The 12,918-nt window shown below is 50.4% G+C and overlaps 1 protein-coding gene across 1 annotated transcript in view; it reads right to left on the bottom strand.

The window, feature by feature from the left end:
* LOC144145807 (alcohol dehydrogenase class-3-like) overlaps window positions 1-12,918 on the bottom strand; it is a 57,636-nt gene that overhangs the window by 6,402 nt on the left and 38,316 nt on the right. The window contains exons 6-7 of the mRNA XM_077677557.1: window positions 5,963-6,179; window positions 460-590 (exon numbers count right to left, since the gene is read on the bottom strand). Of these exons, the coding sequence (XP_077533683.1) occupies window positions 460-590; window positions 5,963-6,179 (348 nt within the window). The remainder of the gene's footprint in view (window positions 1-459; window positions 591-5,962; window positions 6,180-12,918) is intronic.

The raw sequence follows: 12,918 nt of genomic DNA, 5'->3' as shown, positions 1-12,918 counted from the left end.
CGTTTTAGTGTTACGAAAAGAAGACGTAGGGTTTCTCAGAGCTCCGTGCGCGATCGCCTTTTTTCAATTTTTTGTATTTTTCTGAAAGAAACAGAAAAAAAGCCTGTTTTTATTTTCAAGCCACTAAAAATTTTATAAAAGTTTACATCTCTATTTCAGAACAGGGTAACGACGCCCGGCATGCTTTGAGTGCCAATGAGCTGTGCCTCAAGTGAGACTCTCGCGCTGACCGAAATCTCCTTGGTTGCCTCAAACTAAACAAGGTCGGTCGATTTTATTATGTATACGTATGCTTTTACGTGCGCTCACTGTGTCTCCATGAGTCAGCAACAGCTCAGCACTGCTGATGTCTCTTTGGGCGTTTCGACGGTAGTCCCACCGGACTTATCCAGTTTGCAATCTCAAGTTGCTTTCAAGGTTACGAAAGGCCGCTTCGAGAGAGAGGTGACAAGCTCCCACCATGGTTTTGACGTTCCCGATGCACTCGAAAGTGAAATCGAAGCCACCGTTGTACTTCTCGGCCACGTGCTGGGCCACGGGCTTGGTCAGCGTGTTTGGGTTCAGGCACTCGGTGCAGCCGAACTCCCGAGCTGCGCGATGGAGAAAGTGTTATATAGCGTCTGCAGGAAACATGCCCGCGTTCCGAAAACAAACGTCGCCACCCTCGTTCAGAGAGAAATTCAAGCTTTCCTACTTTATGCAAGGATATGGGGTTAAAGCACTAACCTCGAGTGGCAGCATATGTTGGCAGGAGCAGATTGGCTTAAAACGCGTGGGCATTTTCTTTCTGCCACACTACAAACCAGAAACGGTTGCATATTTGACCCGCCATGTGGCTCTTGGCGGCGGCTGTTTTTCTGATAGAGGCGAAAACGCCCGTGTGCCGAGATTCCAGTGCAGGTTAAAGATCCCCGGATTAATTCGTATCCCGCCACCCCGGTGCGCCTCGTAGCCCAGGTGCATATATTGGAGCAACCCCCCCCCCTCCCCCTTTTTTGTTACTTTGAAGAGCCACCTTTAAAGGAGAGCCGCTCCACACATCGCCCAGCCCAGCCTCGCTCGGGTGCCGCGCTGTGAACTCGCATGCGAGCAGATTACTCGGTAGTACAGTTAAACCTGGATGTAACGAATTTCTGGATTTAACGAAGTTTTTCGATTCCCCGTTGCCATTCCCATTGAAACCCATGTGTTTCCGGCCTCGAGAAGTCGTTGCGACGGTTAACCTTGATGTAACGAATTCGCTACGCTGATGAGCCATTGTTTTTTTTTTTTGCACTTTTTCTAAAAAATCGGCTGGAGCAATGCACTAATTTAGCGAACTTCGCCCGCACCGCAATCTACCGTGCGTTTCCAGTGTGAGTTCGGTGTCGGTTTAGTGCTAGCCTACCTATCGGTATGTAGTCGCGCGTCTCCACTGCCATCGTCGGTGTCGGTTCGCCGGTGATGAGTTTTGCTGCCAGAAAACGGAAAAGTTTTGTCTTTTCAAGGCAAGCTCGCAATTTTAAATGTAATCAGAGCGTTTATTTCTCTCTTTCTCTCCTCCGGGGAGAAATAAGAACTTCGCTTCCCGGTACAGTACCCTCGCTAGCACTCTCTAAGGAGGAGGAGGAATAAATTTATTTTACACTATTCAGGGAAGGGTGTTGTTTGCTTGAGGAGTAGAGGCGACCCTATTCCAGGGCCCCTGTAGCTCTCTCTGGCTGCACTCGTGGCCCGTCGTACCAGCGGTCGCTGATCTTCCGGGTCCGAGCTGAGCAACGCAGCTTTCCACTGCTCAAGAGTTGGGTTGGGTATTCGGGGAATGTTTGGAATGTCAGGGCAGGCCCACGTAACGTGCACGGGAGGCGTAGTGAGTTGTGCAAGAAGGGCATTTGTTTGAAGGGAGAATTGTAGGGTACATGGCGTGGAGCCTTCATAGGTGCGGGTAGGTGTTTGTTTGTAATTGACGCCAAAATGTCGCTTCTTCTCTCGTTAGGGATTTGTGCGGAGGAGGAAAGGCTTGTCGGGTGAGTCACTGGTACTGTAGAATTGCGTTGTATTGCATCATTATGGGCTCCGGGTAATAATCTTCCAGTGGCACCCGAGAGCCATGGGCTCGGGCGACAGCGTTAGCTCGCTGATTGCCACAAAGAGAGTCGTGTCCGGTATTCCATACCATTGTAACACTTGGGAGGTATTCTGGCGCCTTGCTGGCGTGAATGCGGTGTGCTATAGAAGAGACCCTGCCCCTTGCAGAGCTCCGGCAGGCGGCCTGGGAGTCGGTGATGATGACGTTTTTGGCCCGACGCGCTGGATACTATGGCAATGGCTATAGCTGCCTCTTCTGCCTCTGTTGGGTTACTTGTGTTGACGGAGGTCGAAGCTATCTCTTGCAGGTTTGGGTCGATGACGGAAATTGCCATTGCTGGCCGATGCGGATACTTGGCTGCGTCCGTGAACCTCGTATCTGGGCGACTACCGAATCTGGACTGAATATATTTGGCCCCCGCCGATCTTCTCCCTGTATGGTGCTTGGGGTGCATCTTCCGAGGTATTGGTGCCACGTTGAGTTTCTGAGCTCGAGGCGTAAAGTATCCGTCTTCGCGGTGTGCCCTCCAGCGTTGGTGGAATGTCCCAGACGACGGAGTACGTGTCTGCCGGTAGGAGTGAGTGTGAGGCGTTCCCGCTGGCTTATATATAAGGTGTGCTTCGATATGCTCCTCCACCGTGTTGTAGACGCCTAAGGAGAGGAGCTTGCCAGTTGCTGTGGTGGCTGGTAGACCGAGAGCTTGTTTGTAAACCCTGCGGAGGGCGGTCTCAAGCTTTTCCCTTTCGTAATCCTTGAGCTAGAGATACGGAGCTGCGTATAGACGATCCGGCTGATAATTAGGGCTTGAATAAGCCTCGTCATGTCTGATTCCTTGAGCCAGTCATGTCTGTTGGTAATTCGGCTAATCATTCTCTTTATTTGGGCTGCTGATTGTGTGATTCGTTGACCTGCAGTGTATCCGCTCTCCCCATTTTGCTGTATATGCAAGCCAAGGATGCGTGCTCGATAGACAATGGGAATCTCTTGCCCGTTCAAACTCAGTCTGATCTGGGGTTGTTCATATGCGAACCCTCGTAGCCGGCATTTAACTAGGAGTAGCTCCGATTTCTCCGGCGCGCATTGGAGCCCACTCGCTTGTGCGTATTGCTAGCGGCACTGCGTGTCCGGCGCTTTGCAATTTTTCCTGTATCTCGCCATCCGATCCCGTGTTGGTCCAAATCGTTATATCGTCGGCATAAATAGCATGATGGATGTCTTCAATCTCGCGCAGTTTCGATGGGAGCTTCATCATGGCTACGTTAAACAATTTTGAGTTCGGCAAAGAGCATCAAGTTCACGAAATAGGCGCCCTTTCAGCTTAAGTTTGGTCCTTTAAACGGTTTACGGCACCAAAAAGTGTCAAAAACAAAAGTGATGCTTAAGTTACGCTAGTGAATGCGGGTGCAAGTGACTTTGCAATTGCTTCTTTGGAGTACCGTGTAGTGGCAATGTTCGTGGGAAAGCAGCAGACTCAAATAATGCAGCTTTTCACTGTGAAATAAATCCTTTAAGGGCGAGTTCACCACCACTGATGTCTAGCATTTTGGTTTCGTTTCTGCTTCATTCACTCAAGCCTTAACTCGAAACCTGCATGTAGCGAAAACCTGCATGTAACGAAAAATCGCCAACTTTTGTCAACTTCGTTTTATCCAGGTTTAACTGTATACGGCTGCATGCCAGTCTTTAATGGTTACTATATGACCACTGTCTATGTCGCCCGACATAACTTATTCCGTCGCTGAAAGCGAAGCTTTCAGCCTCTCACTGATGTCTTCTATAGTCCACCCAAATGCACCGCAGGAAAGCCACCTTACTCTGGCGATGATGGTGATAGTGGGCGAAGTGAAGAAAAATTAAAACAGTTTCCCGCGGTCGCAATTGAACCTGGGTGCCTCGCGTTATGAAGCCTATACCTCCCATAGACCGCTTCGTCTACCGAAACGCTCTGATAAGATTTCTGGACACACGGCGCGTGCGTGAAACAGGCGTCCTTTGTATGAAAACAGTTACTTGAAAATCGCGAAAAAGGAGCGGTTCTAGATAAGAAAATGCACGCATCCATCACTGAGAAGCTAGGAGTACAAAAAATATACCTTTATCTCATAAACCGCGTATCGGTATGCATTTGCATCGTTCGTAGATGCGTTTACTTATAATGTGCGAAAAATCGTCGCATGGGTTCGTTCTTCGTTTGCGATTTGGGTCTTTGAAAGTTTGACGATCGATTGGACGCACTATCAGCGAAGGTTGGACGCACTTGCGCTTCTCTTAACTTTCTTTAGGAATGAATGGTAAACTTTTTGGCCTACTGCATGTTATCTCTCTCTCTCTCTCTCTCTCTCTCTCTCTCTCTCTCTCTCTCTCTCTCTCTCTCTCTCTCTCTCTCTCTCTCTGTGTGTGTGTGTGTGTGTGTGTGTGTGTGTGTGTGTGTGTGCGTGTGTGCGTGTGCGCGTGTGTGTGCGTGTGTGTGTGTGTGTTTAGATACCTTTAAAAATGTTTAGGTACCTCTACAAGAAAAGCGGGGATTCTGAGCAGATAAAAAAGCTAAGGCTGATGTACGTAAGTTAATGTATGCAAAGAACAGTGGCGAAGCAAAGCCACCTAAGGTAACCGAAAAAGGAGGCAAGGCATAAACGTCTAACTGGAGGTAAAAAATGGAGTCGAAACGCCGTTAGAGGTATATACAGGAAAGAGAAATTTTGATACCAGAAAGGAAAATGTCAATGATAGCTCCAAGGGCAGTACTTCGCCTATTGAGGCTGCAGCAGGTTCGAAGAGCTTTGTGAGCACGTATACCCAAAATGTTCGGGCATGTGTGGTTTTCAGAAAGGAAACAGAAACGATTCGGCACATTGTCTTGGTATCCATATGAAATCCATATGTTGGAATCCATATTCATCTATGCGAAATATTCGGCCTCCTACGGTTTAAAGGCAATACACTGAAAGTTGACTACAAGGCTGTACGGTTGACTAAAAGAAGATAGGAATGCTGGCAGAGGAAGAGCTGGGAGGGGACGATATAGCGTATGCGGCAGCTGCCACCTGTAACGGACAAAATGTATTTTGATCCTGCCGCTAATAGGAGCACTAAAATTAAAACACTAGTACAACACAGTACAATTAGCAACCCATCGTTAGCACTTTCGTGAGATGACACGCGTCGAAGGGAATGTAGTTAGCAATAAATCTAGGGAACGTTGTGGTTGAACCTGTTGGCTGTTTGACGAATGGTTACGGAAAAGTTATCGAGTGTTGCAGCAAGGAATTTCTACACAGATAATGAGGAAGGTCATTTAAAAGCATCTGGTTCAAAAATTTGTTTCTTGTTTATAAAAAAATGCGTCCCTGTGCTAAACTTATTCAGGGTTGAAGTGTCACGTTCTCTTTACTCGTACCATTTCAAATCTCCATAATTATTAATAAGATTCCCACATACCATTTTATAAGCGCACATGTAACTGTGCTTACGTTTGTGTAAAACATAAACGAGCGGTTCGCTCGATGAAGTTTTAAAGACGCCGAAAATAATGTTGCAACACCTAGAACAAAAGCGGTCATGCAAGATTTCTTCGCAACTTAAAATCTTGGAAAATTAATACGGTAAGGGGCGCCGCATGCCGGTAACAGGCGATGCCGTAAACAGGAGGGCGGGTGGTGTTGGGTGTTGAGCCCTCCTCTTCTCTCCTCGTTCCGGCGCATACACCACACCTACGAACCCTATTTTCTTCGGCCTGGCGCGTTCTTATATCTGTAAGGACACCTTGCTAGCACGACTAGAGGCAGCCTTCAAGCATCACTGTTGAACAAGGCAGGCAAGCTTCTCTGCTGAATGAATATGGCAATCCGTATCAATTTGTGAGTCTTGGATGCTAAAACTGGACGAGGAACTCACCTTTCGGAAACCTGGATTCGTTGATGTCGATGCCGATGATGGCCTTAGCGCCACGCTCCTTCGCACCCATGGCGACGGACAGGCCGACAGCGCCCAGCCCCCAGATGCCCACCCTGCTGTCCTTGGTAATTTTGGCCGCGTTCAGTGCGGCGCCATAGCCGCGCGACACGGCGCAGCCCAGCAGCCACGCCTTGTCCAGCGGAGCGGCCATGTTGATCTGCATGCACGTGGACACCATTGGGGGTTGGGAATCGCGCCATCCCCTGTGCCACCTTTTCCACGCTTATTTGCACTTTGATATTACGCCGTCACCTGATCTGAAGTGAGGCTGTCTGTGGGATGGACGCGGGATTTTATGGCGTCCGCGCGGGAAAACGCAATCTGCGAAAGCTCGCTTGCAAAGACCAAGCTTACACCGATAATGTCCTAGGGCATTCATATTTTGATTAAGAGGGCTCATATTGCTCCTGGAAATATTTCTTGCCAGTAATGCATTTGTGTTAGAAATGAAGCCGACTTTAACCCCTTAAGGGCTCATTTAACAAAATAATTATGTTCCAAAATTGCTATTTTTTTTAAATGATGTGATATGCTTCAGTGACGTGTTCAAAACAGAAAAATACTTTCCAAAATATTTTACGGCAGGCAATAAAGTTTTATTGCTCGTTCTTCACTTCGTAAAATACGCTATACCTTGGGCGTTTCAGGTGTATTCGCAAGTAAATTTCTGCAACTCCAGAAAGTAGAGGTTGGGTTTTAATCGCCGTGTAGAAAACGCACTATTCCTCGACAGTTCACTTGAAGCTAGGTGAGGCTACCATCCGTGTCGTAGCGTTCAGAGCACGGCGCTACGCACAGAGCCTTCTCGGGGTCACCAATCACGAGAGCTGGCGATCGCATCATCGCTGCCGCCTTTCCCTTCAGAGTCGCTATCCGTAAAAACGCCATCGTTATCTTCTTCACTTGAAGAATCAAACACGACGACATCCTCATCACTCTCGCTTTCATCATCGGAAGGAGACAGATTTCCCGCACCAGACGCCGAACGGATGATGCCATGGATGTTTGTAAAACGCGCGGGAAACAAGCCACACATTATGCCGTCTATTGTGCAAACTCTCATTGAATACAAGCGCCAATGGCGGAACCATGCTGCCATCCATGCTTTAAACAGAAAAGCACCGTTTGACAAGCTGGGCTCGTCAAACCTCTTGTAGCAATGCGAAGGACCCATGACGAACACAGCTCGTCATAAGAAAAACACTGCCAACTGCTCATGACGAGCTCAGGTCTATCGGTATAAACTTGGACTTTGTAAGCTGGCTTTCCCACATTGTATGCTGTCCAGTGAAGCCTACTCGTAAAGAAAAAAAAAAGATGGTTGAAACACGAAGCTTTGTACCGCCGCAAACCGAGCCGAATCAAAGTCCAATCTTGAGAGGGATTTGTTTGTTGTCGTCTGCCCATGACGGCAGCCGGCAATGCACTGAGTGGTGGTGTGCACCTGTGTCTAACGACGAAACTCCTTGCGCCGAAGCCATTTTTCTGCGTGCTCTAATGGAGATGACATGATAATGGCCTTGAAGTGTTTGGAACGCACGTGCACTAGGGGGGTGTGGGTCAGGGATAAAGTGTTTACTGTGCACCCGCAGTTGATGTTCCTTTGTGGAAACCCATAGTGTAAGTGGTTTTTCTGCAGTGCGTTTTGGGCGTAACGATTTGGATTTTGAACTTTGACTTTGGGCTTGGAAGACATTGGCTTTAGACCAGAGAAAGCTTCGCGTTTCAACCACCTCTCACTTCACCCACGATCATCGTCAGAGAAAGTTGGCTTTCCTGCAGTGCGTTTTTGTGAGGACTGTCGCCATCAGTGAGACAAAGAAAGCTTCACTTTAAAATCCAAACTGCTTCGACCGCGTCGGAATGGCGCAATCGGGTAGACGTCGACTTCATAACGCGAGGAACCCAGGTTCGATTCCGACCACGCGAAGCGTTTTAAGTGCAGAGCACTTTAGGGGCCCGCCTTGTCGTTGCAGCTCGTTCGTTGTCATAGTGTGAAGCGCGCCTGCCGGAATCAGGCGGCGGAGAGAGTAACAGACCCAAGTACAGCCCCACGTTGTTACGGCGTAACGGACCCAAACAGGGGCTTCGAAAAACAAGCTATTTATGTAGTCATAACCGTTCGAAACTTCTGAACCGCTGGCGCTTGTAATACATCTCCCCGTTGTTTAGCGCAAAAAAAAAAAAAAAAAAAAAAACTGCAAGTACATTTGAGGCAAAATCTGTGTGTATAACCGGCAGCCCCCGCGTCCATTTAGTTAGGAACGCCCGTTCGGTTGGTTTTTACGATAGTAAGGGAAAAAGTGGTCGCCAAACAGGATGCGCTCCAAACTGCGCTGTAAGGCGCCGCCGGCACGTGCGAGATGAAAGCAAGCACAAAAAGAACAGAACTCCTGCTCGCGCTGTTCCAGGCAGGGGCGCGCGAGCACTGCGAAGACGGGAAATTTGAATAGCATTGGACAATCCTCCGTTCAATTCATCAAAACAGGAGTGAGACAGGGAGGCGGAGATCGTGATGGGTGGTAGCAGTGAGTGGATGACGGCGCCACAGCCCATTACGGCGAATCACTGCGCTGAACTTCCGACAGCTTTCCCGTTGAGTGGAACTGCTCTATTTATTTATTTATTTATTTATTTATTTTTATTGAGGCGCATGTGTGAAGTTGGCTGCCCTGTAGTGGGCTTTGCCGCACACCGGGCGCCATCAGCGAGGCATTGAAAGCTTCGCTTTAAAATGCGATGCGAACGGGGCCCGATAACGGCGACGCGCGTATAATCGTCGACGGCGTGCCGATACTAATGCGAGCGATAACCGATTATGCATATCGTCAGTCAGAGAATGCCGCAAAGCACCCTCGGCGCCAACTTGGGAAAGTTCGAGTGCGCGTACGTCAGGTTCCAAAGAGACTTTCCCGATCGTCATTTCGGCTCCAGCTGCAACGTGTGCGACTGCCTGTGTCTGCTGAACGACCGGACCGCAGACACGAAAGTCCGACACACACTCGCCGCGGAAGCAACGCGTTAACAGCCCCCCAACGCACGCAGCTTCGCTGGCAACCACCTCCACAGAGTGGAATGGCCGGTGAATGTTTTCGTTTACCCCCCAAGCTCTTCCGTTACATGTCCGTAACCGTCGTCATAGCCCATTGATGACAGCAGTGCGTAGCACCTCAGAAGAGAGACGGACGCGGTGTATCAACTTGATTCGTGAACTAGAAAAAATCATGACGGTTAGGTTGCCGCATGAACGAAAAGGCTAGAAATCCAGTGCTGTAATCCTAACCTCGCAATCCCCGCTGTGTATTTAATTTTAGAAGAATTGCGAATGGCATATACGTTTACGTCTTAAGATGAGAGATGCGACAGCGTTACCGCGTCGCTTTGTTGACGAGGCAGGAAGCGTTTTGGAACGGAGCTGCTGCATGCATCACGCTCTCCAAGCGCTGAAGGTCGCCTAGGCGAGACTAGCAGCCATAGGCGTGCGCAGAGTTCTCAATTTGGGGGGGCAAAGTCTTACCGCTGCGCCCCCCCCCCCAGAGCAACTCCCGACCTCTTCTCACTGAAGGCCTTGCGGTGCGAACGCAGTGCAAAGAGGGATGGTTATAAAATTTTTATTTCAATGTGATGGAATCGCAACACACACAAAATATTTCTGAGCAGAAATTTTACTTTCATGTGTTACATCGGCAAGGCATGGGGCAAATTTGGCGCCCCCTTCAGATGATTAGGGGGGGCGGCCGCCCCCCCTGCCCCCCCTGTGCGCACGCCTATGCTAGCAGCAACGCTTTCATTCGCCACGGCGCACAAAAACCATGGCTCATCGGAAACAGCAGAACCAGCCCACGAGAAGGCACGGCGCGTGATGACATCACGAATAATTTCTACCCCACTGGCATGCCTCCAGTGCCTTCTCCGTGGGCTCGTTCTGCGGGTTCCAATGAGCCATGGTTTTTGTGCGCCGTGGCGAATGAAAGCGTTGCTGCTAGTCTCGCCTCGCGGCCAGCGTCATTTCGACGGGCGCCTGAAAAGCGCGGCTGAAGCGGTATTCACCCGACGGACGAGGATATGCGACGCTCCAAACGTGAGTTCGGTTGCGGCTTCTTTATTTGGTACCCACGGAACTTTTTGGCATTATAGGGGGGAAATAACAAAAAGAAATAAATCAACGAGTTACACTGATAGCCGAAAAAACTTTCCAGAAGCCGCGAGGCCTTTGCAAGATACACTCGTTCACGCAAGGACGAGAAAAAAGGAAACGGGAAAAAACATGCGCCATGCTCTTCAAATTTACGACTCAAAGTTGTCAGTCACAGCACAAAGTGGTACAGGATATCAGAGAGTTTCAAATGCTATACAAAGAAAAGTCTGCGCCGCTTCCCTCGCTTTCCACTCAGTTGCTGTCGTGGCGAGCGGACGTGTGCTCGCGTGCGCGCCCACCCGCGGCCTCAATGCTTCGCGATCTTTGTCGTCCACACGTCGCGGCCCTGGGTGTTTGCTTCAGCGATGGGCGCTCTGCTGTGTGGGCCCGTCGAGCGTATCCACCCGCTCGCCAGTACCCGCCTATTTTCCTGAATCGGCACCCAGCGAATTCCCAAGGTTCTGGACTTCCGTGGACAGCTGATCACATCGCAGCTTCGAGCTCTTCGCTTCACCGCTCCTGCCGAGATTCTTCTTCCGGACGCAGCATGACGCCAAGACTGTGCCCTGTTATGTGTTTTCGTGCGCGGTGGATCTAACCAAAGTGGCGAACTCTTTGGTTACTCTCTGGCGGCCTACTTCCATCTATCCTTCCTTTACTTTTCCCTGCCCTATTATATTCTCCCCCACTGTATTCCCACCTGTGACCTCCGGACTGGGTTGAATGCAGGTAAACTCCCATGACGAGTTCAGTAATATCACCAGTCTTTGTTTTTCAATTACTTTAAAAATCAAACCCCCCGCGCGCGCTTCAAAACGTCACCGGATGGTCCAGCGCGGCGACGCATCGACACGCACGGAAAAACTAGCAGACGACAGCGCGGAGGAAGCGAGGCGTCTCTAGATTCCCCCGCTTCCCCGAAGGGCGAAACACATGAGCGGGAATCACGCCTTTTCCCGCTTCGGGAACTGGTTTGGGTGCAGGACGTTAAAGGGGCACTGACACAAAAATTTTGCATCTTGTTTTTTTTTGTTGCGATAAGTAGCTAGTGACCTACTTATCACCTGTAGAAACCTCATTTGCTTCAGCGTGCAACCGTTGTTTAATTAGAGGCATTTTCAATGCGGCCAGTCGCAGTTTCGGTTTCAGCGGGTGCCGCGAAACGATGGATTTTGTGTGAACAAAGCTGACCACGTGACCGTCGGAGGGATATCACAGAGCAAAGCTGCCGTAGCCCTGTCGAATCCGTGTCAGCGGCAGTTTCTGCCAATGCCCCCAAGTACTGATCTCGTGAGCCACTTAATTAAAAAGCGACCGTGGACGTGACGCAGGCGCTGCGAGTGCAAATGCTGCCGCGGCTAGAGAACGACGCGCGCTGGGAGCAGCCGGGCGGTCTGCCTACAGGTCCGCCTACAGATGTGTTCGGCTTAGCACTGCGGCGATTTCCGCTCTCGTAAGCCGCGTAGATGACAATTTTTAATGCAACCCGCCATCGCATCATTAACTCCTTTCTCATATAAACTGCCGCGGTTGGGACTTGGGTGCAATTTCGTGCAGCTGTGACAAGCTATCACTCGAGCTACCGGCGCCGGCCTGGGCCATATCGCGGCCGTGGCCGCGGCCTGCACAGCGACCGTGTGGCTCGCTCAGTGGGCTTTTCGTGTTTCCGGCGCGTTTTCGCGTCCAATGTCAATCAAAAGTAATAAAAACAGAGTGCCTGGAATCGCTGTAGAACTTTGGTCGCGGCAAGCTGCCCGATGAGCTGACGAATTCACGGCGCCTCCGCCGCCGACGATCGGGTCGTTCGTTCTCGAGAGCAGAAGCTCCGCCCTCCGACCCTCCGATTGGAGCGGCGAGCCGGGCGAGCCGGCGAAAAGCGCCGGCAGTGCGGAAGCGGCAAACACAAACTCGTGACGCGTGTGAATGTTGTTTATTTACAAAATACCCACGGGATGTCGATTGCGCGTGGTCCTCTGCTGGCTGCTCGGTTGCGTTTCTCACACTTTAAAATTGATTTTAAATATGCTCTAGGCTGTATTCGCCGCTGATATTTTGCAGATGATGTATATGTGTCCACACCAATCTATTCCCGAAGTTATCTCGCCTTCAAAATTTTGTGTCAGTACCCCTTTAACGGTCACCCTGCTCGCACACCGCACGCATCCAACCTGCTGAGAAGGACATGCATGTCCATCCGAGCAATCCGGTTTCCGACGCGGCGCGTCGAAATATCTAGCAGGTTGGATGCACGCGGGAGAGGGCGACGCGGAAGGTCATCCGGCCGCCAAACCGGTTCTTTGCGCGGAGACGCGTGAGGGATCGCGTGCTTTTCCGCCCATGTGTTGGAACCTTGAATGTCATTAACAGCGAATGACATTTGCTGTAAATGTCATTAGATCTGTAAATGTCATTAGATCTACGCTACGGTCGGCAGGTACCGGGACCCGACTAGGCAGGTGCGCATTCGTCCTCACCGAGCCCACGGCCGTGCCCGCGCGCGCCGGCGCAGTCGGGTCCCGCAACCCGCCGACCCCAGCGTAGCGTACGCTAGCTGCTTGCTAAACCTCTCTAACGCCACAGTAGCAGGGCCGTACCCAGAGACGGGTTTGGGGGTTCGAACCCCTCCCGAAATCTTTTCCAGACAGCAAGTAAGCAATACTTACTGTTGCTTTCAGCAAAACTACCCCCTTCCCAAAATCCATACCCCCCCCCCCCCCCCCCGGAAAAAAATTCTGGCTACGGCCCTGCAAAGTAGCAC

This window comes from Haemaphysalis longicornis, unplaced genomic scaffold (assembly GCF_048455015.1).
Source record: "Haemaphysalis longicornis isolate Haplotype H1 unplaced genomic scaffold, Haemaphysalis longicornis Haplotype H1 scaffold_1, whole genome shotgun sequence".
NCBI classification, from domain to species: Eukaryota; Metazoa; Arthropoda; class Arachnida; order Ixodida; family Ixodidae; genus Haemaphysalis; species Haemaphysalis longicornis.
This window is presented reverse-complemented; position numbering and strand designations above follow the sequence as displayed.